Below are 26,810 nucleotides of genomic sequence, written 5' to 3'. Positions count from 1 at the left end.
CCTCAGGCAGCAGCTTCAGGAAGTGACTGCTGTCCTGATGCCCTGCCCGAAGTGCTTCCAAGGGGCTTTAAATGCGATTCAGCCTCCAATCAGTGTGGGCGCGCTATTTCAAAATAGCTCATCGCTATTTCGATGGGCATTTGCAGTGTGGACGTGCTATTTGGAGTTATTCCAAAATAGCTTATATCAAAATAAGCGTGTAGTGTAGACGTACCCTTACTGTACTGTTTTGCAGTTTCCCCACTATAAAGTGGGGCTCCCTCTATCTCACGGGAGATGAGGACAAATATTCACTGATGATTGTGAAGTGTTCAGATACCCTGGCTATGTGGGCCATGGACGTACCAATACAGGATAGCATGAATAGTATGCTGCATGGTGCACAGACAGCCAAATTCAGGAGTGATATAACTCACACATAAGGCCAAGTCCCTAATAGGTGTAAGGCAGCATAGTTCCATTGTCTTTAATGGATTCACACCACTTTATACTAGCTGTGGATTTGACATGGCATATAAGCTGTCCTGAAAACAGCAATGCAGTTATATCCCTTTCTGACCCCAGGATATGTAAGTCACTCTCATTTTCCATCCATTCCAACTCTTATGAATTCTGACAGATTTACACCCCAGTAGCTAGATTTATCCATTGCCCTACACTTTGTGTAGTTATTTAACCCACTGAAATGGCAAGCTCTTTGGAGAAGGGGCAGTATTTTTGTTATGTGGTTGTACAGCACCTTGGGACCCAGATCTTTTGGTGATCCTGAAGCACTGCTAGAAAAAAAAAGACAGCTTTTATCCTCATTTAGTCAGAGGACCTATTTCTGGTCTATATTACACCACTGTATATCAGGAGTAACTACGCTGCAGACAGAAGGCTAGCTTTTCCTCTGGTAAATCAGTGGAGCTCTGTTGACTTTACCAGCTCAGAATCTGGCCCCTTAAAGTTAAAACTGGTGTAAAGTCAGACCAGAATGAAACCCAGAGACTGCCATGGGAGTGTTCCCACATACTCCAGGGTGAATTTGGTCCAATTTATCTGCTTTGCAGCCTGAGGGCTAGAAAATTTGGCAAAACACTTATTTAAACCAAAGTTGCTGCCTCTCTCAGGCAGCTTTGCCTTATAAGGCACCTTAGTCACATACACATTTGTCTCCTTTATAAAGCCTCCCAACAGAAACAGATGGGCAGCATAAACAAGAGCTGAGACAGTTGTGCAGTGACAAGATGAGAGCTTGTTATTTTTAATGAGTCATTATTTATTCCCCCCTAGAAAAGATTAAACAAAACGATACACTGTACAAAACAGCAAATCAGTGACGATGAGATGTTGTCGGAAAAACATATTCCGATGGGTGGGGAGGAACAGAAGGTCAGTGCATTAATTGCTTAAGTCTGGGCACAACTTAACTGTGAACTGAAGCTGCCAGAAATGTCTGTGAATGATGCTGCTTTGAACTTAATTACTGCCTTTAAGTCAGCAGGGTCTTATATTTTTTACATATATCAAACCTTGATATTTGTGATAGAAATGTAGCCGTGTTAGTCTGGGGTAGTTGAAGCAAAATGCAGGACAATGGAGCACTTTAAAGACTAACAAGATGGTTTATTAGATGATGAGCTTTCGTGGGCCAGACCCACTTCCTTGATATTTGTGTGATGCAGGGAAGGTATATTTATCCATACAGTATTTTATAGATAGAGAAACCGGGGAAGTGAGAGCTGTGATTTGCTCAAGATCACATAGTAAATCAGTGGTAGAGCTAGGAACAGCTCTGAGTTCTGGTCCTCACTGCTGTTCTAAGCACACGACATCCCCCCTCCCTCTCAGAGCTAGGAGGAAAACTCAAGAGTCCTGACTCCCAGTTTCCTTTTCCTAAGCATTAAACTACATTGACCTCTCAGAGATGGGAATAGAACCTTGGAGCCTAAGGGGTCTAATAGGTGCTTATAATATGTCCTCGCTCATAGCCTCATACCCCAAATCTGGACATTTGAAAGGATTTTAAGGGAGTCAGGCACCCAATTCCTATTTAATTTCAGAGGGATCTGGGTTTCTAACTCCAGTAGGCTCTTTTTAAAATCCTAAACCAAAAAACTACGCAAGTCTGAATTATCCCATATTGTTAGTTCAATTATTCCATAGAGTCAGCTGAGCAGTCTATTAAGTCCCTCCTTTATAGCCTATCTCTGCCATGACACCTACAAATCATTCTTGTCTGATACTGGTTGCGACAGAGACAATTGGAGGCTACTATTTCTTTGCTACATGCTGTTTCTTTTATTATTCACTCATTGTTTCTACCCACTCAGTCCTATCCAGTATTTACATTGTAAAATGGTGGAGGCAGAAGTGGTCTTCTGTATTAAAATATCTGTTTAGTGCCTAGTACCATAGGGCCTTGATATTTGATTGAGTGAAAGAATGATTATAAAACTGGAACTCTAGAGAGTTAGGTTCAATTCCTGGTTTAGCCCTGGATTACCTGTGTGATCATGCCCAAGGAGCCTAAATGCCTTTAAAAATCTGCTCATTGATCTATCCTTTGCCTCAGTTCCGCCAGGTATAAAATGAGGACAATACTTCCCTACATCACAGGGATGCTACTAGGATAAAGTCCACTAGTTAGTGATGAGAGATACAGAAGTACTGAGACTGTAGTTCCTACCTAAAATATTATAAACAAACAAACAAACACTATAAGAGAAGAGCTGACATTTTAAAACCACCTAAGAAATTTTAATAGGAATTAGAAGTCCAAATCTTTTAGGCAACTTTGAAAATAAGACCCACTTGAGCAAATGGAATCATCTGTTGTCTTGATTATTTTTGCAGTTCTAATGCCAGTATAATTTAGATTACCATCAATTTTAAAGGCCAGAAGGGACCATTATCTTGCATAATACAAGCCAAAACACATCCCCACAAATTCCTGCATCAAGCTTAAAAATTTGTGGTTGAATTAGAGTGTCTCAGTTTAAAGACTCCAAGTGATGGAGAATTCACCACATCCCTTGGTAATTTGTTCCAGTGGTTAATTATCCTTGCTGTAGAAAAGTTTCATCTTATTTCCAGCTTGGAGTGTGATGACTTCAACTTCCAACCATTGAATCTAGTTATGCTTATGTCTGCTAAAATTTACAATTTTCTAATCTGTTCTCTAACTTTTTTATAAAGAAGGATCATCGTAAAAGCCCAATGAATTTTTTCCTAGTTACTTTACTAATAAGATGGCAGATTTAAAAAAAAATCCAATATAGAGGTTATAAAAGTTGCTTACAATCCATTTGAAAATTCAGGTTATCTGGCAAACAGCAAGTGATCAAGTTTTAAAACAGTAAATACAAATAGGAAGACAATTTGATTTAGAATAGCATGGGTCAACTTGATTGAGTTGTACTACATCAGTGAGCGAGTTACATGACTAATGTGAACTGTGATTCTTGATTACAGTGCTAATGAGAAATTCCCAAAGTATATGTGGTTATATTCCAATCTGCTTTTTTTCCCTTTAAATAAGGACCTCAGCAATATGGCATCTCTCACAGGATCTACTTTGACAAAGTTCTATGTAAAATAGTCTCTCGTACAGTCAGAATCAGGATCCTTTTGAATTAATATCTTGATATTCCCCCATATCATTCACATCACACCAAGTACAAATAGTTTAAAATGACAGTGCTTTTTTAAAAAAAGTAATATCCCTTACAATTTACTCATATCAGTAAAGTTAAAAGTTCTTATTGCTACACCACAATTTATTGCTGCTGCTGAACTTATCTTGGCTTCATACATTTTTCAGTACTGAGCAGCATTCAAAGGCCTGCAAGAAGCAACATTAAAAATGTTGGCATGATAGGCATTGGGGAAAGTAAGCAACACACTCCTAAAAGCTTAATACCTTAGATCCACAATTGGGATTCCACACAGGATAAATTTCACTAAATTCAAGCTGGCCCAGTTAACCATATTCCCCTTGGGGAAAAATCTTATCTACAAAACCTCTACATTTTAAAGTCCTTCTCCCATCGAAGTCCCTTTAATTTTCATGTCAGGATTTCTTGCCTTCCAGAATCTTGTATCGCTTTTCCAGCTTGGTGTTTATCCATGACCTGAAGCACATCCTCCAAGATAGAAGGCCCCAGATCCACATGGAGGGAGAGCAGGGAACCAGCATGGGACATAAAGGGCTCATCTTTATTTTTTTCTTCAGCAAACCCATTCTGAGCAAGCAGCTCATTGGGGCTGCAGCGATGAGGGGCAGGCTCAGAAGTCCTGTTGTCCTTGGATGAAGTCAGTTCTGCCATAGCTTCCTTGCCTTGCAGCGCTGGTTGAAATTTGTCATCAAGGTGTAGCCTTGGAGGCTTTGGTGGAGCCTGGGTAGAGGGTAGCATCAGAGCCTGTGGACCACCAATGACAGGCAGCGAGATGGCATTCTTTAGAAGGGGAGAGGGCGTTTCAGACAGTGGTTGCTCATGACCAGAGATCGTAGCAGTTCTTGAGAACTCAAATGGCACTGCACAGTGGCTACCCCTGTCAGAATCTAGGCTACCTTCAGTCCTCGGTAGAAGGTGGAACTTCCCTTGCAAGAAAGAAATATCCCCAAACATATCATTCTCTCCACCACTCCCTATGTGAATAGTGTGTCTGAAGTCACCCAAGGGGGGGCTGATCATATCAGAAGAAAGGATGTCTCGGAGCTTTTCCTTCTTGCCCTTCCGACTGCCTCTCTTCAAGTAGATCGGGACCTTAGTGGACATCTTGGCAATTAAAATAAACCCTCAGGATCGTTTTGGATCCTAAAAAACAGTCTTAAAAATAATCTAAATGTTTTCTGCCATTTTTTATAAAAAGATGTTTGGAAATTGAGCAGTAACATGTAAGAGAAAAGTTCTCACTGTCAAAATGCTTCAGGAAATTAATTCCAGCCACTCATAATTTCTCTTTCTAAAATTTGTTGGAGATGTCACAGGTAACAGAATGACCCAGGTCATTCATTCCAGGCACGTGTGATGTCTCCTGGGAGATTATCCACAAATCCACAGATCATCCATAACTTTTCAGGAAAGTTGGAATCAACAAAATGTATTACATCCAAGAAGATTTATCTTTGATGAGAATGAATGGAGAGGCATTAAAAAGTTGGACAAGTGACATGTTCCCAATGAAGGCGAAGATTAGGAACACACATCTTCACTCAGTCAATTTGTTCTGATCTAGCTTTTCTTGAAGATGAAAACTGTCAGCTCAGCAGCCGAGTATGATCATTCCCTGTCTCCACCCTTCGTAAGCCAGGTTCTACACTTCCAGTCAAACACTGTATGAAACAGATTGATAAAAAAGTTAGCAATTGGTTTTTAATCTTAGTCAAGATCAGTCATTTTAATTACACTGGAGAAGTTCAGTAACTATTTCCAGGTTGGACCTCCCTGGTCTGGCACCCTAGGGACCTGACCAATGGAGGTCAATTCCAGGCTCCCCCTGGGTCCATCAGCAGAGGAATCCCCTACCCCCAGCCACACAACTGCTGGGGCCATTGGGGTTCTGCTGCCCCTGGGCCTGGAGAGCTGCCTCAGCCTCACCCCAGGGCTGCTGGGGTCACTGGGGCACTGCTGCTCCCTCGCAGTCCTGGGACTGCTGGGGCAGTGGGACTCTGCTGCCCCCAGGGGCTGCCCAGGCTTCTGGGCTCCTAGGGCTTTCTGGTCCAGAGGCTCTTTGGCCCAGCAACTTCCATGGTTCTGCTGGACCATGAATGTTGCCCCACCAGAGAGTCCCAGACAAGAAAGGTTCACCTGGTAGTAACCTTTAAAATGATCATTGCTTTTGAAATTAATTCTGCTTTTCCATGATTGGCACCGAGTTCCACAAGCCAATGTGTACGAATGAGTCACAGAGATCAGGAGGACACCAAAAAAAAAAAAAAAAAAAAGCGAGTGAACGAGAGACACGTGAACAAAGAATATAATCCATAGTTATGTTGAGAAGATTAATAATTGTAAATCAGACCAAACTTCATGTCTTAAACAATCACTAAGTGCCTGGGGTTAGGAAGAAACATCAAGTGAAATTTTCCAACGTGCCTAAGTGTTTTCGGAACTTCCACATTAATGCTTTTGAAAATCTCACCCTTCTCCCATAAGTATGCTTCTGCAGAATTGCCCATCAGGTAGAATTTACAACTTTCTCTGATGCATCTGGACTGGTACTGGATACTATTTGGTCATTGGTCTGAGCTGACATAGCAAAGTGGTGGAAGTACCATGCTAGATGGATTATTAATCTAATGGGAGGAGTTGAGGATACTGGACTATGTAGGCCCATTGGTCTGATACAGAATGAAATGGGGGAATATTGAGTTGGATGGATTAATTGGACTGACCCAATATAAACAATTTTATGTTCCTGTATTTCAAAAAGCTTCCCGACTCCTCATCCATCGTTGGGATGGATGAGTGACAACTAACCAATTACTGGTCCCACTTATGCCTTTCTTTCAATACCACTACAAGAATTCCTGGATTCTTGGCTCCACTACTGATTTCCTACATGACGCTGGACAAGTCTCTTCACCTCTCCGTGTGTTAGCCTCCCTGAACGATAAAATAGAAATGACAACACTGCCCTAAGTCAGAGGAGGGCTGGGCAGGTTAAATAGCTCATGTATGTAAAGCTCTTTGAGAACAAAATATTATGAGCTCTTTAAGGAAGGGACCACCTATTGCTGCAAGCCTACAACAGCGCATTGCACAATAAGCCTCTGCTCTTTTAGCTGAGGCCTCTCAGCACTACCATAATGAAAACAACTGAGGAAACATAAAATACTATTGACCACAGGCCTATTTACACTCCAGTCAAACACACAATTATTCAGAGCAAGCAGACCTCTTTGCAATGCTCAGTAGACTCAGCACTTCTGGGAAGAAAAAAAGAGCGTCTGCCAAGCTGTACTGACACTGTAGGCCAGTTCTTCCTCCTCCAGACAATCCCAAGCCATGATGAATTTTGCAAGCGAGTCATTTAACATTCCAAAGTGAACCACATTTGCAGTGTTCCATTCCCAGCCACTTAAAAACAAATGCAAGGCAATCAGCAGAAAGCTCTGTTTGGACTCCAGGAGTTTGTTTTACGTTCGACTTTAAAGCCCCAAAAACTGTCTCCACAAAACCACTTTTTTAAAAAAACCTTTGTGCCAAAGGTAGAGTGGGAAGCCATGTGATGTGTAGTAATGAGAGGGGGAGTCGCCAAAGCATATCAATTTTGTTAAAAACTCAAGTCAGAATGGGTTTAAATGTCAGACTGCTAAATTAATTAAGCAGGATTCTCTTGAGGGCAGCTCTTCTTGCGGTACCATTTCAAGTATTAGCTCTGTTATGAGCTGGGTGGAACTTTGTTATAGATTGAATTAAAACCTCCATTTAAAGACAAAAAGTATATAGATCCATCCCATGGCTTTTGGCTGATTCTTTGGGCATGGGTGGGAGGAAGGCAAAACAGAAAAAATGAAGAAGTCAGAGAGCCTACAGGAGCAACTGAAAGTGTGTGCGGCTAACCCTGTTTGTATACCACAAAGCCCCAGAGGGACCAGCTCCAGTGATGCAAAAGTCTGACATCTTTTAGGAAAAAACTCCTGGGTCTCATTCTAACATTTTACCTCACACCCGTGCTGTGAGATGGACAGAAAGGAGAGTTATTCACATCTAAGTGGAGTGGGCCAGCTCTGATTGTGCTGTAGAACTTACTCCCAGAAAAGAGCTGGAGTTATCCAGACTAGAGATGTAATAGTGTAACCGTTCAAGCAGTTAGTTAACTGAGACGCATGAGTGTATCAGTTACCATCATGGTTATACCTAAGTTCCCGGCCCCCCTCCAGGGGAGCCAGCTGCCACTCTGTGCTCCTGGTTCTCTATCAAGAGTCCACAGTGTGTGGCAGCAGCCAACTCCCTGGGAGCCAGTACAGATTAAAAGGAACCAGATTAAACGCTGGCTCCAGGCATGCACCAGCTCTCAGACAGCCAGCTGCCAATCCATGCTGTTGTGCATGGAGCGGCACCCGGCTCACCAGGAGGCAGGCTTCACCCAGAGTGGGGCAGCAGGCCGGAGTCAGTTGCTGCCCCGCACTGCTGCCTCTGATACAGAGGTAGCAGCAGCCAGCTCGCTGGGAGCAGGCAGGAGCTGGTGCATGCCAGGAGCTGTCTTAAAAGCTGGCTTCTGGCGCACACCAGCTGCCAGGGAGCCAGCTGCCATCCTGTGCTGTGGGCTTCCCAGGGAGCTGGCTGCACTGCAGGCTCTGCAGTACAAGCTTTATACTCCAGAGCCCGCAGCATATAACCACTCCATTTTTTTAATGGTTACATGGTTACCTAATTAACTGCTTTTTAACATCCTTAATGCAGACATGGTACAGGCCCTTGACATGCAGTTTGGAGTCAGTTGTCAATCTGAGCAAGCCAGGGCACAGCTAAGATCTTTTTAAAAAAGGAGGGGGGGGAGACTCCCCACTTGATCTAGCAGAGTAGCTAAAAAACGTATGGTCCTGGCATATCCAGATACCACAAAGGCCTTCTAGTACAGATGGGCAATGGATCAATGTGCAGATACTCAGCTGGATCCTGAGATGCTGATCAATATCGGCAAAAGGTCAAAGACATTCTGACAGGCTTTGGAATTTGCTACAGAACTTGAATTTTGAAGATGAAGCAGCTATTAGTGAGGAAGATGGAAGCTGGTGATCTTGAGCCCTGTATACACAATTCTGTATGTAATATATATGATGGAAAAGGGGATTCTCACCTGGATCATGACCTTATTAAATTATTAGATAAATAATAAATCTAATGTGTACATGGGAAACTGGCAAGAATTTAAAAGGTTAAAGGAAAACAATTTGTTAAGTTCTGGTACTGTAACAAAACCGGCCACAAAAAAGGAATGTTATCAATGTAAGGAAGGCCAAAACAGAATGTCACAAGTGCAGTGAAAGACCTTCTCCTAAATTTGAGAAATGGTGGTGCACTAAGCTGAAGGGGAAAAGCTGGGGGTACAAAGATCAGCCCTAGTTTTTGTTTAGATCTGGGCAGCTAAACAATAACAACAGGAGTTTGGCTATTGAGTGGGCATGGGATCCATGATGTGTATTTTCAAGGGAATCTTAGCTCCTATAGTTCTTGTAAATCTGAAACAAGAACTGACCCCATTTCCTTTGCTTAAGGTCTCTGGCAAACAGCAAATAGTGAGAAAAAGCACTGCAGCTGCAAAATGTGAGCTGGGTATCTGGTAAATAATGTTAGAAAGGAAAACAACAAGGGCTAATGTGAGCTCCCAGAGCTGGACACGTTCCAGCACCATGGAACAGCAGAACAACCTAAGGGCTGGTCTACACGAACATTGAAGTCGATCTAAGTTACACCAGTTCAGTTACATAAGTTACGTGACTGAAGTTGATATAACTTAGATTGGCTTACAGCGGTGTCCACACTGCAGTAGGTCAATGGGAGATGCTCTGTCGTCAACATAGTTTCTCTCTCTGACGAAGGTAGACGTGGAGGAGAGCACTCTCCCGTCACGTTAGTATGTCTTCCCAATGCCTTCCCAAACTACTAGATTGCCCCCCCGCCCATTCAGCTCTGCCAGCCATCCCCATGCTCTGAAGCCAGGAATGCTGGAGCTGGACCTCCTGCCTGCCCTCCTGATTCTCTGATTGTGGGGGGGAGGGTTCAGGCCACCCATGCTTGGGGAGTTGCCTCTACAATGGGGGTTGGCTCCCACGGGGGCCATGGGTGGCAGAGGCAGGTCTTGAGAGGAAGAGGCGGGGCTGAGGGTTTGCCCATGATACCGGGAAAAACCAACCCATGAAAACAGCCGCACCGGTTACCAGTAGCTAAAAGGGAAGAGGCACTACAGGCCATCACAGAAATGTATCAGGAATGGGAGGCATATCAAGCCTTCAACCAGTCATGGGGCTTACCCACAGTTCTCATTAAGAAAAGATGGCAGCACCAGATTCTGTATGGACTGCAGAAAATTAAACAACATAAGAACGGCCATACTGGGTCAGATCAAAGGTTCATCTAGCCCAGTGTCCTGTCTTCTGACAATGGCCATTGCCAGGTGCCCCAGAGGGAATGAACAGAACAGGTAAGCATCAAGTAATCCCTCCCGTCCCCCATTCCCAGCTTCTGACAAACAGGCAGGGGCACGATTCCTGCCCATCGAGGCCAATAGCCAATATTCTCCATTAATGTATCTAGTTGGTTTTTTTAATCTTATTAAAGACCTGGTCTTCACAGTATCCTCTGGCAAGCAGTTCCACAGGTTGACTGTGTGTTATGTGAAAAAATACTTCTTTTTGTTTATTTTAAACCTGCTACCTATTAATTTCATTTGGTGACCCCATGTTCTTATGTTATGGAGCAAGTAAATAACTTTTCCTTATTTACTTTCTCCACACCAGTCATGATTTTATAGACCTCTATCATATCCTCCCCTTAATCTCCTTTTTTCTAAGGTGAAAAGTCCCAGTTTTATTAATCTCTCCTCATATGGCACACGGGCTTTTTCTTCTTCTTCTTCTTCAAGTGCTTACTTTTAGTTCCAAACTAGGGGTGTGCATGCCACATGTATGAATGTTGGAAGGTCAGCTAGTGGAACCCATCAGGTCAGCTATGGAGACTCCTGGGATGGCATCTTCATGGTGGTGTATATAGCTATGGCCATAACCATGAGGTGCAGCTCTTGGGTTCAGATTTCTGGGCTCCTGCATGAAGTCCAAAATACAATCCCTGCCCTGGCCTGCAGACAGACTCAAGGCTGCATACCATGAAGGGCTCAACGGCAACCCTCAAGACCTGAGAATTTATACACCGGCCCCTCAGAGGAAGCCACTGAGATCCCAGGTCACCCCATGGTTCTGTTCTGCTCCTCACTGACAGGCTTGCAAGAAGGGGTGGGATCGCCCCCTGAACTCACTGATGGCAGGAAGTGGAGTGATGCAGCTGGAAGCCAGGGGAGCAGAGCAGAGTGGGGCTGGGTTGCTCCTTTTCCTGCTGCTGCAGTGAGCCTCAGGGTGGGCTTGACCCCTGCTGCTGGTGCCAGGCCCCCTGCTTGTCCCCTGGGCTGCATCACTCCAGGGAGGGGGCTTTGGAAAAGGGGGCGGGAAGAAGCAGGCTGGACTGAGGATGGAGGGTGTGTATGTCCCAGACCTTGCACTTGCCTAGGGATGGACCTAGTATTGGCACATGGCAGTGGATCCAAAAGAGAAGGGGAAAGTAGCTTTCAAAGCAGGACAAGGCTTGTAACAATTGAAAGTGGTGGGTTTCGGTTTGTGCAGTGAGTGGCTAATGGAGAATGCATCATATGGATGCCCTCTCAGCCTGTCTTGTTATACTGAGATGATATTCTGGTGAATGCTTAAACATTTGATCAGGAACTAAAACATTTACACATAGTCTGTGATATGCTGAAGGAGGCCGATTTGAAACTGAGCCCAAAGTAGCGTGAGTTGTTCCAAAAAGTGGTGATCTGTAGTAGGCACACAATTAGCAGGGGGGAAAGGAGGGAATTTCCCCTGGGAAAAAGAAAACGCAAGCTGAATAGAGCTGGCTAGCTCCCAAGATGCTCTCAGATGTTCTGGGTTTCTCAGGGCTCTACTCCTGTTACTCAGGGTTATTTGTGGGTTTGCCACTATTGCAAAACCACTGCACAGTTTGGGTGAGAAAGGGAAAACACTTCACTAGTCAGCAGAGTATGATGTAGCATTTTCAGAGTTGATTAAGACTCTTGCCCCAGACATGATTCACACCCCTTTCATTCTGGAAACAAACAGTAGTGCTTACAGATTGGGGGGCAGTTCTGATACAAGAATACAAACACTTGAAAGGGTGGTAGTTTAATCTAGTAAAAAGTCCAAGTTCTCCTGAGAGAAATTATTGCACCACACAAAAGGAGCTCTTAGCAGTGGTTACATCTATAAAATGTGTTCATTACTATTTGTGTGGAAGGAAGATTATGTCATGTTTCCCTGTAAGGGCTCTTTAGATTCAGGAATCTTTGAAGGACAGCTTTCCAGGAGGTTGGAGAAATTACAATGCTACAATTTCGCAATCATTCAGAGGCCTGGCCATAAGTATGGTAATGCCGAAGCCTTGTCCAGACAGGCCTCTTGCACAGCTAATTGCTCCAAAAAGAAAAGAAAGGAATTAGCTGCTCAAGGGAATGGGAAGACCTCCCTTTCTCTAGTCTCAGGCAGATCAATACTTACAGGATCAACACTGCAGCAATTGATCCCTCACAGGTTGATTTAGAGGGTCTAGTAAAGTCTCACTAAATTGATCACTGATCACTCGCTCATCGACTCAGGTACTCTGGAACATAAGGGGAGGTGATGGGAGAGTTTCTCCTGTGTGTGTTGTCCGTCCGTCCGTCATCCCCGCCCGCAGTGGAGACCCCGTGGTAACTCAATACTTTGAAAAAAAAATGTCCTAAGGTTATCTCATGATCTTACCACTGTAGGAAATTTTGGGGTTGCAAAAACCTTAGACAAACTAGGGACAAGTTCTGTTGGTTAAAAGCAGCCAAAATATAGACAGTTGGTGCAAGAAATGTGCCATTTGCGTTGCGAAGAAGGCCCCCCTAAAACAGGGAGAACCCCTTTGTAGTGTATCATGAGGGGATGCCAACAGAGTATATTGCCACTGCTGTTCTTGGAAACTTTGTCTGAGACAGAGGCTGACAAGCAATACCTGGTAGCTATTAGCTAATGGACTACTTCACAAATGGTCTAAGGCTTACCCAATTAAAAATCAAGTAACAGTGACCATAGCAGGGGTCCAAATGAATGACTTCTTCTCCAGATCTGCAAGCTTGGGTGAGTTACACATAGAGCAAGGGAGAAACTTTGAATCCAAAGTGCTTCAACAGTGGGGGTTTTTTTTGTTTTTTTGTGCAGGTCTGAGGGACAGGTCAGCTGGCAAACTTTAAAAAATAGTATCAAAGGGACTAGAACCAGCATATTCCATTCCTTTTGATAACTGAGTCCTGGTCTACACTGAAAAGTCAGGTTGAACCAGCTGTATCGCTTAAGGGTTTGAAAAATCCACGCATACCCTGAGCAGTTAAGTAACCCAACCCCCAGCTACACCAAACAGGAGAAACTCTCCCATCAGCATTAGTGGTGTCTACACTCATATTGCCACCTGCTGCTGCTGAGCCACGATGGCAATCCAAGAGTCGACAAGGCCTTAGAACAGCCATCAATGTGTACCCCAGCACTCCTCATGTTTTGGCAGATGCTAAAGCACTCTCTTGTATGGAGCTTTTGAAGTGGAACAAAGGCATGGATGGTTGGTACAGTTGGGGTGAGCAAAGGCAGGCCGCCAGCCTCATCTACAGCCCCACCCACTCTGCTGAGCGCTCCCCAGCCTCCCTGGAACACCAGAGAGAGGAAAGAGAGGGCAGAGGAGCATGCATGCAACGCAGCTTCTAGAGCACTATGGGAGGAGGTGGTTCCAGCCTCCCCAGCCAATAGGGTTGTAGGTGTCCGGTATTCAACCAGTTTTTGCGCCCTCTGTCCGGTAAAAAAATTCAGAAAATACCAGACGTGCAATTTCCAGTATTTTCTGGTTTTCCAGCTGGGCGCCCAACAGAAGCCTGGCAGGGACGGGGGGAGTGGCTGGGAGGCGGGGCGCGATCGGCGCTGGGAGCCTCTGTTGCGTCTGACGTAGGAGTAATGCTTTGGGGAGGAGGAGAAGCCCTGTCTGTGCTCCTGAGCGCTGTTCAAGAGCATTGTGGAGCCGTATCCAGACTCGCTTGTGAATCACCAGGACCATACACGGGACAGGCAGCGCCCTGGGATCTGCATGTGCCCAGGTCAGTCCCACTCCCTGCCGGCCGATTCTATCCCCCCCCCCCCGCTCTCCTCCCGGGTCAACCCTGCTCCCCCCAACCCCTCCCTACCAGCCCAGCTTCCCACTGGCTGCCCCTCCAATGTCCCCGGCCAGCCCCACTGCCCCTGACACCCCCCCAGCTCTGCTTCCCGCCCCCCCCCCCGGTCAGCTCCATTCCCCTCCCAGCTGGTCCCTTCCCCCACCACATCAAGAGTGTCCGGTATTTTTCTGAAGCTAGCTGGTAACCCTACCAGCCAGAAGCATGAGGAGGCCAGGCTCTGGGGGCAGCAACACTCCGCCCCAAAAATGCCTACAATAGGCTCTCTGGGAGCAGAGTGTGGGTGGCTGGTGGTTTGGGAAGGCAGAGCTTTCCCTTGCCTAAGCCACCCGGATGCCCATGAACAAAGGGATTTGAACTATCTGGACTCGGCAGAAACCCTACAACCCAAACCTGCAAAGGTTCAAACCTTTGCTAGGGAAAGTCTGAAGCTAGCATTTGACAGAATGAAAAGGCTCTATGATAGAAAGGCACTTACAGAAACTTTTAAAAGAGGAGATGAGTCTGGTTCCACAATCCTTGAAGGAAGGTGGACAAAAGCCCTACACTGGATACATTTTGTGAGGGACCATACATAGTACTGACCCAAATAAATGAAGTGATGTCACAACACGGTTGGATCCCAGGAGTAAGCCCAGAAGTTATCTTCTCAGATGGCCCTGATGGATATCGGGGACAGAATTTCAGCTTGGCTATCCCCTGAATCTGAGAACGTAGTGGTGGAAACTGAGATGGGAAAAGTTGTTAGAGGTGAATTCCTCGTTAGAACAAAATGGTCAGGCTCTATCTCAGCCATCAAATTCCACAGAAACAACCACAACAATGGGAAAAAAAGCCTCAAAGGGATTAGGGTAGGAATAAAATTGCTTTGGGCTGGTGATGGGAAACCATCTCAACAGAAGATACTATATTTGTGTTAACTTGTATGCTTTTAAATTTTTTTCTTTTTGTTTGGGATGGGCTCTTAAGTGACACCAGGGGAAGGGAGGAGGGCAGGGAGGAGGCCGGGGCTGGCTGCAGATGGAGGGGGGAGGGCGAGTGGCTGGGGAGGGGGAGGCAAGGGGGCCAAGGCTGGCTGTGGCTGGAGGGAGGGTGAGGGGGGAGCAAGAGCCCAGGTAGAGGCCACAGAGTAGGGCTGAGAGGCCAGAGCTGCGGCTGGGGGCGGGGGAGTAGCCAGGGAGGAGAGCCAGGCATGCTTACCCCCAAAGACAGGGAGGTTGGTGAGCATAGTGAGCAGGAAGCACCACCCCTAGTTCTTTGAAAATAGAGGTTTGCCCCAAAACCTCACTTTCATACCTTAAAAGTATTGGGACAGATCCTCAGTTAGTACAGCTGCATTAACTTTAATGGAGCTATGTCAATTTATAGCAGTTGCAGCTCTTGTCCACACATTGGCTGTGTCTACATTGGCACCCCTTTCCAGAAAAGGGATGCTAATGAGACACATCGCAATTGCAAATTCTGCGGGGGATTTAAATATCCCCCGCGGCATTTGCATTTACATGTCTGCCACTTTTTTCCGGCTCGGGGTTATGCTGGAGAAAAGCGCCAGTTTAGACGCGATTTTCCGGAAAATAAACCCTTTTCTGGAAGATCCTTTATTCCTATTTTCAAGTAGGAATAAGGGATCTTCCGGAAAAGGGTTTATTTTCCGGAAAATCACGTCTAGACTGGCACTTTTCTCCGGCATAACCCCGAGCCGGAAAAAAGCGGCAACCATGTAAATGCAAATGCCGCGTGGGATATGTCTCATTAGCATCCCTTTTCCGGAAAGGGGTGCCAATGTAGACACAGGCACCAGGTATAGTGATAGCTCTTTTCCTTGAACTAGTTAGTGGTAGAGGCACTGACCAAGCACAGCCCTGACAGCCTGATGCTGTGAGAACACTTCCTTCTGCGGAGCCAATCATTTGTGGGCCTTAGTTTCCCCTTAAAATAAAACCCATGATAGTCCTGATTTTGACCATTTTGAAGTCAATGGAGTTACATACTGTGCCTGATTCTGATCTCACACTAATTTTACACCCCAGCAACTTTATTATTATTATTATTCCTGATTTGCAGCACCACAAGTGAAATCAGCATCAGGCCTCATAAGTGCTGATTTTTAATACTGGATAAGTCTGATCTCTGGAAAGGTGTACACGCAAAGGTCTTTCTAAGCCGGGGTCTCAAACTCCTGACCTGCAAGCCAATCCCAGCTGGAGCAATTGCACAATCCAGCCCAAGACTTCTGGTAGGGTTGGGGGAGCCTGTCCTTTACCAGCCCTCAAAGCTCTGCCTCTTCCCACCATCACTCTGCCCTCTCCCACCCATGACACCCTGTCCCAAAGCACCCAGGGAGGGAGTCCTGGCGCCATGCGGCAGGAGCAGTCATTCACTCCCACATACACTAGGGCTACGTCTACACTGCAAGCTTTTTGCACAAGAATGTTCTTGCGCAAAAACTTGCCGAGTGTCTACACTGCACGTGCGTTCTTGCACAAGTAAATTTACAGTACAGCTTCGGAAAACAGGGCTTCTTCTGGAAGAGTTATTCCTCTCCCCACCAGGAATAAGCCCTCTTGTGCAAGAGTTCTTCCATAAGAAGTCAGTGTGGATGGGCAACATGATTTTCTTGCGCAAGAAACCCCGATGGCTAAAATGGCCATCAGAGCTTTCTTGCACAAGAGAGCGTCCACACTGCCATGGACACTCCTGCGCAAAAGCACATGGCAGTGTGGATACGCTCGTGGAAGACCTTTTGCACAAGAACTCTTGCACAAAACAGTTCTTGTGCAAGAAGCCTGTAGAGTAGAAGTAGCCTAGAAGCAGAGGACAGTGGAGTGAATGCACCTGCCCAGTGCACTCCGCTTCCCCCGCAGCTCCTGCCACCACTGGGAACGCGGAAGCATGACTGCCACTGTGGTGCCAAACCTCCCCTCCTCCCAGTAACAAACAAGCTTTGTGGCGCTCAACTTGCTAAGCAAAAATGTTGCTTTTCTCACTGAGATCTGACTCCCAATAGAAAGGGGAGAAGGACTAGAACATGCAACACAACGAATCACCTCCTGCTACTACTCTGGGTTCCCACTGGCAGCACAGTACAATTACAGGCAGTCCCCGGGTTACGTACAAGATAGGGACTATAGGTTTGTTCTTAAGTTGAATTTGTACGTAACTCGGAACTGGCTCCAGATTCAGCCACTGCTGCTGAAACTGACCAGGGGCTGACTACAGGAAGCCCGAGGCAGAGTTGCTCTTCCCCCAGCTTCCTGGAATCAGCCGCTGATCAATTTCAACAGCGGCTGAATCTGGAGCCTGGGCCAGAACAGCTGGGGCGCTGCCGGGTAGGTCCCCCTCAGGATCAACCTGGCAGCACCCCAGCTGCTCTACCCCAGGCGTCCACAACAAAAGCCTGGCCTGCTGGGGGGGCGCACTAGCTGCCCTCCCCACCCCACCCCAGCAGACCAGGGACACCCAGAGCAAAGCCGCAGATGCGGCGCGGTCCCGCGCCTCCAAAGCTTTGCTCTGGAGCAAAGCCGCAGAGGCGCGGGACCCCACCGCCTCTGTGGCTTTGCTCGAGGTGTCCCTGGTCTGCTGGGGACCCCTCCCAGCAGACCAGGGACACCCCAAGCAAAGCCACAGAGACCCCCCAGCAGACCAGGGACACCCGGAGCAGCTTTTCTCGCCCCAGAGGACGCGGTGGCGGGACCACTGCGTGTCTGGGTGGTCCCGCCGCCCGCGAGTTCCGGGGCAAGAAAAGCCCCGTTAGTAAGTGCGGATCCGACATAAGTCGGATCCACGTAAGTCGGGGACTGCCTGTACAACGACGTTACAGCAAGACTGAGCCTGATGGACCCTGAGTTCAATTCCAGGCTCTGGCCTACTGGGTGACCCTGGGCAAGTGACTGCCCCTCCCTGAGCCTCAGTTTCCCTACCTGTAAAATTGGAACGATACCGATGCACTCTGAGACATATGGATTAAGAGAGAAGTATTAATTTATTATCATAGTGTCACCAATCCTAGTCTGTTTTACTACGGACAGGGAAATGGGAGTATAAAACTGCAGTGCTTTATTATGGATAATAATATCAGAAAGAAAACCTGCCACCCAACATGGCTTGCACCCAGGAGATAAATATAAATGTTTGGCAGTCATGGAATGGGATTTTTAAAGGTGCCTAAGGAACTCCTCTAAAGATTCCACCGGGAATCTTACCATGATCAGATTAGAACTCTGTATTTCAATGGCTATTGTGACAAAACAGAGCAGCCCTGTAACCCCCTCCTGCCCTGCACAGTGAATGGCAGCCTATTCCTTTCTGTAATGTGCACCACGCCCTGTTCTTTATAAAAATAGCAGCCTAGCCCTGTTTGTGCCTGTTACTGATGAACAGTTTCCCTTTTGTGTCCTTCCTTCTTGGCAAAGCCTTAGAGGTTCAGTTTAACGGCTCCTTGCAGCACCTGCTCTGACAGGCTAATAGAAACCCCTCCCATCAGGGATTCAATGGCCTACCACTCCCCCAGACTCCAAAACAAAGGCATCCTGTGATAGAGGCCCTCCCCTGGGAGAGCTGAGGCACATGGCACTTTGGCTATTCAAGGGGCAGTGCTTAGTATTGTGATGCTGTGTCCATTGAAATAATTGGTAAAGCGCCCAATGATGTAACTCTGCCAGATCAAGCCAGTTCTCATTTACACTAATAAGGCTCAGGTCATGTAAAAGGGTCCTTTGCATCCACTTTAGGGCCCTTACTTTAGCAGAGTGGTGTAAAGGGGCTGCAGTGTAAATAAGAACCAGAGACTCGTAGTCTGGACAAACCAAACACAGGCTAGATCACAGATGATGGGTAACTGCTTTTATGACTGTACTGCCAAGAAACCAAAAGGAATTAGGGACCCCTGGCTTGAAATGATGTGGCTGCAAAAATAATTTTTCTAGCCTGTCACTTTAACCAGTTCAACCCTCCCTTTGAATCCCCCCACTGCATAAAGCATAAGCTGCTTCTGTTCACCTTCACAGCACTTCTCCATCAATCTCCCACCCACTCTGTTTATCATGTCTCCTCTGCTGTTGAGCTGTCAATGGTCACCTCTGATTGGCCCACGGTGCAAGCCAAGCCTGCATTGCCCACTTGTTACATTTTCAAACATGGTCCTTTGTGCTCTCTCCCATGCAGCCTCTCCCATTTGGGAGGAGCTCCCTATGAACATGCACAAAGCCACCTCACCATCCAACTTCAAATCCCTCCTCTGCTGGGAGGCCTACAAACAACTTGACCCCAGGCTGCTATTATGCTGCGATCTCTGCCTATCTATCATGCCTACCAACATTGTGTCCTTGTTTCCCTCCCCATCTGCCTGTATCCATCTGTTGTCTCTCGTATTAGAGCTAAGCTCACTGGCGCGGGGACCAACTTCTGTCCCATCTGTACAGCACCTAGCACAATAGGGGCCTAATCCATGACGGGTATTCCTGGGCTCTCTGGTAATATAAATAATAATTGTGCTAGGCACTGCGCAGATAGGAAGGCCTCGTCTACACTTGGAAAGGTTTGCCAGGACAGCGATGCAAATACATTTATTCCAGCAAACATACCTAGTGCAGATGCAGCTTAAACTGGCAAACATGCTTTTGCTGGTATAGTTTACACCAATTCCTTGAACAAAATAAGCTGGGGGGGGAGGGAAATCACACCCCTAACCATCATTACTGTACTGGCAAAAGTTTCAGTGTGGAACTGGCCATACTAAGAGACAATCCCTATTCCAAAGAGTTTACAATCTAAACAGGCAAGACATATGAAAGGTGGGAGGAAAACCAAGAGGAACATGTCAAAGCAAGTAAGGGCAGAGCTAGGAACAGAACCCAGATCTTCTTGATCACATTCCAGGAGTTTCCACCCCAAACCTATGAAATGATACTCTGGTGTATGTGTCAGGAGAAAGATGGAACATAAAAAGAAAAGTTCAGACCAGTCCAATTCCAGCTATTCAGACACTTAATTCTACTGGACATAGAAATAAAGGCAAGGCAGGATTCTTAACACAAGACTTTTATGACAAACCAGGTAGGAAGGACGCTTTTGCAGCTAAGGCATTGAGGGCCCAGTAGTGCTCTCACATCAGGATAAATCAGGACTTAACATCTCTGAAGTCGATGTGTAACACTGCTGTGAGCTGGGAGTCAGAACAGCTGCATTCTACTCTGGGCTCTGCCACCCGGTCAGCAGGATGTCCGTGGCTGAGGCACTTCCTTTACCTACCTCCTAAGAGTTCTGCTAAGCTAAAATTCAATAGCATTTAGTAAGGGAGTGACAATATGATCTAGTGGCTAGAACAGTGGGCTGGGACCCAGGAGTCCTGAATTCAGTGCTTGCTTCTGCAACCGCTTTGCTGGATGACACTGAACAAGTTACTTCCCCTCTCTGTGCCTTAGTTTCCCCATCTGTAAAGTGGGGAAACTGATTTGTAAAGCACTTGGAAATCTACTGGTAAAAAGCATCATGCCTGAGTGAGGGATTACTTGTATTTCAGCTGCCCCTTGGAACAGGACCCCATTGCGGCTACGTCAACACTACAGAGTTTTTGCAGCAAAAACAGCTGTTTTGCCGCAAAAACTCGCAGAGCGTCCACACTGTAAGCGCGTTCTTTTGACAGTAAATTGACAGTGAATCGAAAGAACAGAGGAGTTTTTGCACGATTGGTATTCCTCTTTCTATGAGGAAGAAGCCTTTTTGTGAAAGAGTTCTTTCGCAAACAGGCGTGTGTGGATGGGGAAGAGGAAAGAGGAAAACGCACAGGTGCCCTGGTGGCCATTCTGTGCATACCAATCAGTGCTTACTTTCGAGAAAGCATCCATGCAGTCTGGATGCTCTCTTTTGCAAAAGCGCATCGCTTTTTTAATGCGCTTTTGCAGTGTGGACACGCTCTTGTGCAAGAAGTTTTTGCGGAAGATCTCTTCTGACAAAAGCTTCTTGAGCAAAAATCCTGCAGTCTAGACGTAGCCTGTGCTAAGTGCTGATCAAACAAGGACTGAGACAGGCCCACTCCCAAGAGTTTACAACACTGTCCCAATTTTCTTCATCCCATCCCACTGCAGGATGAGGGCCTTCAGCAGCAGGGGGACTGGACCAATAGCAAGAGATTGATTCCTTGGCATGTGCTCCAGTGTTGGCATTGTAAACACTGAGAGGAAATGCTTATTTATTAGCATAGGAATTAAACAAAACAAAACAAAAAAAATCACAGAAATTTCTTGGGTTATTGAACAGCTTAATTTGCAGAATCTTTAATAATAACCCATAGCTCTTGTCACCTGTAGGTCTGAGCACTTTGCAAAAGAGCTCAGGATTATTATCCTTATCTGACAGAAGGGGAAACTAAGGCACACAGAGGGGAAAAGGACTTCCTCAAAGTCACTGAGCAGGCCAGGGCAAAGTCAGGAATAGCACCCAGGTCTCCTAAATCCCAGTCCTGTGCTTGTCCTGAGTCTGTTTTACTTCCAGTCCCCACCCCATCTGTGGTTTGTATAGTAATTGATACCTGTATAGAGTGGAGGTAAGCCAGTAGCCAAATCAGAGCTTTCCACTCATTCACACTCAGGCTGATTAGCCACAGCATTACCCTGGGTTTTTGCCAATGTGACTCCATTTTCAGTTAAATTACAGACATAGAACAGGATTAACAAAGTGGTGAATTCTGGGGCACCTAGCAGTCTAGTTTTGCACCCACTCTGCAGAAGAGTTAAATCAAGACTCCATGATGTGCTTACAAGGGAGAATCAGCCTCCTCCCCCCCCCAATCTTTAGCTTTTGAGACTAAAGCTTTGTCTATTGACATACACTGGTGAAAAGCCAGTGTTACACCAATTAATTCAGTGGAACTGCTCCTGATTTACACTGGCATAAGCAAAATCAGGATCTGGGATCTTAGCCAGAAGTTCCAACTCCTAGGGCCAGATTCTCCACTGACCTGCACCTTAAAACATTCCCCTGTTTCCCCCTGACACGTGCTGGCTAGTTTTCTAATACAATATAAGCACAGAGAGTTTGGATTGGAAGCATGCTAAGGGACAGTCTTTAGCAGAGAATCCATCTGGTTCTCCCATACATCCACTAGATGGCTGTGTCTGTCAGGGATCATCTTCTTAAAAGAAGTTTCACCTTTCCAGCCCCACATATGTCTCTGCATTACAAGGGCAGGGAAGGGTCATTCCCCTCACCCAACCCACTGAAAACTATTTGTTTAATGCTCCAGGGAAAACTTTTGCCCTGAAGAGCAATGTTTTAAAAATTCCCAAGACAGATTTATCTGTAGAGTGAATACAGCCTACATCCCCATCCCCTGTTTTATCCAATAACATTACCCATCCCCCAAAAAAGCCTAAAGCCAATCCTGTGTCCCCCCCCCCCAACAAAAATTATTCTTCCTGACCCTGTAAAACAGAACACAAAGCTCTGTGGCAAAACAGTCTGAAAAGAACATTCTTTCTCTCATGGTACTTCCCATTCTAGCACTCTCCACCCTGGAGTCCCTCCTCCCCTTGTTCTGTCTCCTCCCTACACTGGCTTGCCCTGCAGTTAACTCCAAGTTAAGCTAGCTCACAACGGAGCTAGGCAGTAAAGTGTATGTGCAAGTCCCACAAGAGGGGTGACGCACTCAGAACTACCCTTCTCTGACAGATCATTACAGGTTGAACCTCTCTAGTCCAGCACCGTTGCGATCTGACTGGTGCCAAACCAGAGAATTTGCCTGATCATCAGAGGACAATATTGTCTAGCAGCATTACCAACAATTCCACTGCTTACTGGGCTCTAGAAGACATTTAAGAGTAAATTAGAGCTAAGTAACAGCACAGAACACTGGAAGCCAGGACTGTGGTGGCCGTAAACAAACTTTATGGGACCGTGGGAAACTTAGCCACACACCCATGATAAGTGAACACGGGGCTAACTAAAATCATCCCAGATCACGGATGCTGCCGGAACAGAGAGGTGCCGGACTAGAGAGGTTCAACCTGCAGTTACAAAAATGCCACGAGAGACCATATTAGCCTAGCAGCACAGTGCGATGGGGAGGGATTGGCATAGCAAAGCAGATGGGCTTTGGGAGCAAGGCCAACCTTAAGAAGTTCTTTATTCCAGGACGCCCAAGATATTAGCTTTGTTAGTAGCCAATAATGTGCCAGCATACCTGCGATATCTAGGTGCCAGGCAGTGCAAAGTCAGGCTAGTGGCAGGTATTCCTATGGCAAGCACCTGCTGCTGGCTAAGTTACAGAACGCCAGTGACACCGTGCAGCATTTGAACTTGCTCCTTGCCTTGGCCAGTTGGAGAGGAGAGAATCATCCAAGAACACGGGGGAAACTAAAGAAGGTAAAGGTAGGACCAAACTTCTGAACCCATAAAACGAGTCTAACTGTAAGAAGAAAACAACAAATGGTTTGGTAGCATTTTACAGACTAACAAAACATGTCTATAAAGTGCTACCAGACCATTTGTTGTTTTCTTCTGTAACAAACTAACTCAGCTACCCCCTGAAGCTCCTGTAAGAAGAAAGTAATGCAGGTTAGTGGCTAAGATGTGGCTGAGCATCAGAAAAAATGGGTTCTAGGCTCTTCCCCTCCCTTTGCCAGTTCACTGTTTCCACTAACACCTTTTATCTGCTCTGTGGGTTTACATGGTATACTTTTTGGAGCAGGGTCAATATCTGTCTGTACAGTGCCAGGCACAGTAGGATCCCATTCTCTGTTAGGGTCTCAAGTTGCTACTGAAATATAAATAATAATGTAACAAATACTTTAAAAGAGGTAGTGGGCTTAAATGGCAGCAAGAGTGGTTTAAATTGGACATTAGGAAAAACTTCCTGTCACATTAGTTAAGCATTGGAATAAATGACCCAGGGAAACTAAGGAATCTCCACCACTGCAGATTTTTAAGAGCAGATGACAAAAACAGCTGTCTGGGTTGATCCAGGTACTTTGACCTACCTTTTGGGGTGAGATGGAAGTTTCCCTTTGGGCCAAGTAACCTCATATTTGTCTTCTACAGATTTCTTGCATCTTCCCCTGAAGCAGCAGGAACTGGGCAATGTAGAGGCAGGATCCTGGACCTGATGGTAATTTCAATATTCTTACATTGGGCTAGATTCTGCTCTCAGGAACAAAAGAGTAAATGGGGTCCCATGGAATTACTCTAGATTTACATAGAAAGAACTAAGTGGAACATCTGTGTGGTTACCCAGCTATCGCCATACCCTGCCTGCTTCTCATTTACCCCAAGGCTCTTATTGCTCTGCTGGTGTCAAGAGGTCTAATGTAAGAATCAGCCCTTTATCCCCTCATCTGGAACATGACATCTATTCAAGCATCTCAGTTTGCCAAAGATACTCTAAAGATAGTTAATTATAAACTTCACAGTTGGTTTCTAAAATTATGTAAGACATGTTGCTGGATGTAGATGGTGCCAGATGTAGATAGTGCTAGATGGAGACATATAATATAGGTGTAAAACAAACCCTCCTGGGGACCAGCAGAGCTTTATATAGACGATGATGGGTAAATGATACCCTGAAGTCCAGCTCCAAATGTAAAAGGCAGTTCCAGACACCCACAGCTTGGTTTAAAATGTGAGAGCATTAATTTCCCCCCATCCCTCTTGTTGCAAGCCCAAAGAGCCAACTTCACAAGTTTTACTGATTACAGATTTCACACACACACCCTTGGAATCAAATCCCCTGGAATGAGACAGGAGGGGATCCCATTTCAGTGCCAAGCCCGCTGCCTTCAACAAGGAAGAAAAGTGGTAGCAGCGACCAGCCTGCAGAGCAGGAAAAGGCTGCCCTCCTGGCCCCCAGAGCTAAGACTCTGACGCTTTCTAGGTACTGAAACAACGCTCAAACATTCTGGGCCTCATGGTCGCACCATGACAAACAGGGAAACTGAGGCAAAGGAAAATATGCCACTACCACACCCCCGCCCCCACCCCAGGGAGCCATTGCAGTGCCTGTCCTGCCTCCCACAGACGGGAAAGGAACCCAGGAGTCCTGCCTCCCAGCCCCACTCTGCTCTAACCGCTCGACCCCACTCCCCTCTCACGAGAGAGACCGGAGCCCAAGCGTCCTGACCCGACTCGCGCCTCGGGAGCAGAACCCAGGAGTCCCGACTCTCCGCCAGCTTCGAGCTCCTTGGCAAGTGAAACTGCTGCGGTGGGTTAGGCGGCACCGCCAAGCACCGACCGCCCCGCGCAGCCACTCCCTACCCCCCCCCCCCCCCACCCCGGCTCACCCTCTGCCCCGGCGGCGCTGGCGGGGGGACTCCTGCTCCGAGCTGCAGCCAGCGACCGAGTGAGCGGCAGCCGGGCTCTTCCTTCCCCACCCTGCTCCTCGAGCCAGCGCACCAAGGGCTGCCCCCCCCCTCCGCGCTGCCGCGCGGGCCAATGCTAGAGCTGCACTGCAGCCCGCCGGAGAAGCGGCCTGCAAACTCCTCCCCGGGCCAAGTGCACGAGCCAGCCCCAGCGAGCGGGCAGACTGATTCGTGGAGCGCGCTAGGGGAGGCTTTGGGCTGCCCGTCCAGAAAGGGCTGCAAACGGGGGCGGACTGTTTAGTGGGGAAACTTGCCCTCCTCTTTCCCGCATTCTCAGAGGGCGGCGTCAGCTGCATGCCTAGAATGACCAGTGCCCCCGGCGTCCACAGGGACGGATCGTGCACAAGATGCAAGAGGAAATGTAGGAGCTTCCTCCTGGGATTGAAGGCTAGTTTTCCGTATATCTAAGGAGCATGGTTTATCTGTGCATAGTATCCATAGATCGTCTCTGGATAAAAAGGCGTGGAGAGAGCGTGAATAAGATGCCTAGATAAAAGATACCATTTTCAAAAGCTCATAAGTGACTTAGGAGCATGCATCCTGTTGAACGTCAATGGGACTTTGCTGCTAAGTGATTTAGATGCCTTTGAAAATTCTTCCCAAAAGAATTTCAATTTCTGTACATAAAAGGCAGATCCCCTGGGAATTAAGGGAAAAGATTGGCCCTGTGCCTAAACTCTGTACAAGAGTATGGAGTCCCTGTGTATGAAATGCATGGCTTGTGGGTAAGAGATGGACTTTAAGAGGTCCCTAAGTAATTTAGGAACACAGTCCCATTGCCATTCAATGTCACTTCTGCTCCTAAATCACTTAGGTGTTCAGAAATTTGAGAGTCAGAATTATGAGACTGTCTTGAAAATCATGAGATTCTTTTAAAAATTAATTGCAATTTTTTTAAAATTTACCTTCTGCATTCTGAATATTTCAGATGCTCTCATTTCCAACTTCTCTACAGCCATTAGGGTTAGACACTTACCTTTTATTCTTCTTAATGGAAGCTGAGATTCTCACGCATTCTCTTGATTCCAGTCAATGTGACTTTAGGGAAACCACCAAAATCACAAGAATCGTGAACAAATCACAAGAGTTTTTCAACACTGCAAAATGCATGCACCCTCAGTTAACAAAATGCACAGATTGCCACAGCATAAAAAGTGCTGAGTCTCAAAGAACAAAATGCATGGTTTATGCATGAAGTGCTTGACCCAATATGCCTGCTGAGTGTTTCCATTGACTTCAAGAGGCTTTGGATCAGACCCAGAGTGCATGGATTCTCTAGGGATCCAGTGCACAGAGCTAAGCAAATTAGTCATCTAGCTAAATAAAAAGTATAAATCAGTATGCCTGACATCTCTGTAATTTCTCGGCCAACTTTCACTGGACAAGCTGCTCGAAAGATTGTATTTAAGTTGAGCCTTTGCCAACCCCAGCTGGAAATAGCCTGAGTATTTATTTACATTAAAAACTCATATTGTATCTCCATCTTCATCAGCATTAAACAGTTTATCTGCATAAAGAAGA

At 46.3% G+C, this 26,810-nt stretch overlaps 1 protein-coding gene across 3 annotated transcripts; it reads right to left on the bottom strand.

Moving 5' to 3' along the window:
* Positions 1–1,584: 1,584 nt before the first annotated feature.
* Positions 1,585–25,348, bottom strand: CDC42EP2 (CDC42 effector protein 2). Of its 3 annotated transcripts, none has more exons than XM_075939135.2 (3): positions 25,212–25,229; positions 23,916–24,037; positions 1,585–5,320 (listed from the first exon to the last, which is right to left on the bottom strand). In XM_075939135.2, exon 3 carries the CDS (start codon positions 4,761–4,763, stop codon positions 4,050–4,052), a length of 714 nt encoding a protein of 237 aa, XP_075795250.1. In that variant the 5' UTR covers positions 4,764–5,320; positions 23,916–24,037; positions 25,212–25,229; the 3' UTR covers positions 1,585–4,049. The 3 variants fall into 3 exon arrangements, with proteins under 3 accessions (XP_075795250.1, XP_089637283.1, XP_006136649.2); XM_089781157.1 differs by lacking the exon at positions 25,212–25,229 and adding an exon at positions 14,527–14,667 and having other exon boundaries at positions 23,916–24,053; XM_006136587.5 differs by lacking the exon at positions 23,916–24,037 and having other exon boundaries at positions 25,212–25,348.
* Between the last annotated feature and the right edge of the window lie 1,462 nt (positions 25,349–26,810).

Source organism: Pelodiscus sinensis, chromosome 11, assembly GCF_052426305.1.
Source record: "Pelodiscus sinensis isolate ZL-2025 chromosome 11, ASM5242630v1, whole genome shotgun sequence".
Taxonomy (NCBI): domain Eukaryota; kingdom Metazoa; phylum Chordata; order Testudines; family Trionychidae; genus Pelodiscus; species Pelodiscus sinensis.
Note: the sequence above shows the minus strand (reverse complement) of the source record. Positions and strands in the feature narration are given on the sequence as shown.

Bases quoted from the DNA above. Each gene is read 5' to 3' on its own strand.
- CDC42EP2 (XM_006136587.5), bottom strand. From the start codon at position 4,763: ATGTCCACTAAGGTCCCGATCTACTTGAAGAGAGGCAGTCGGAAGGGC.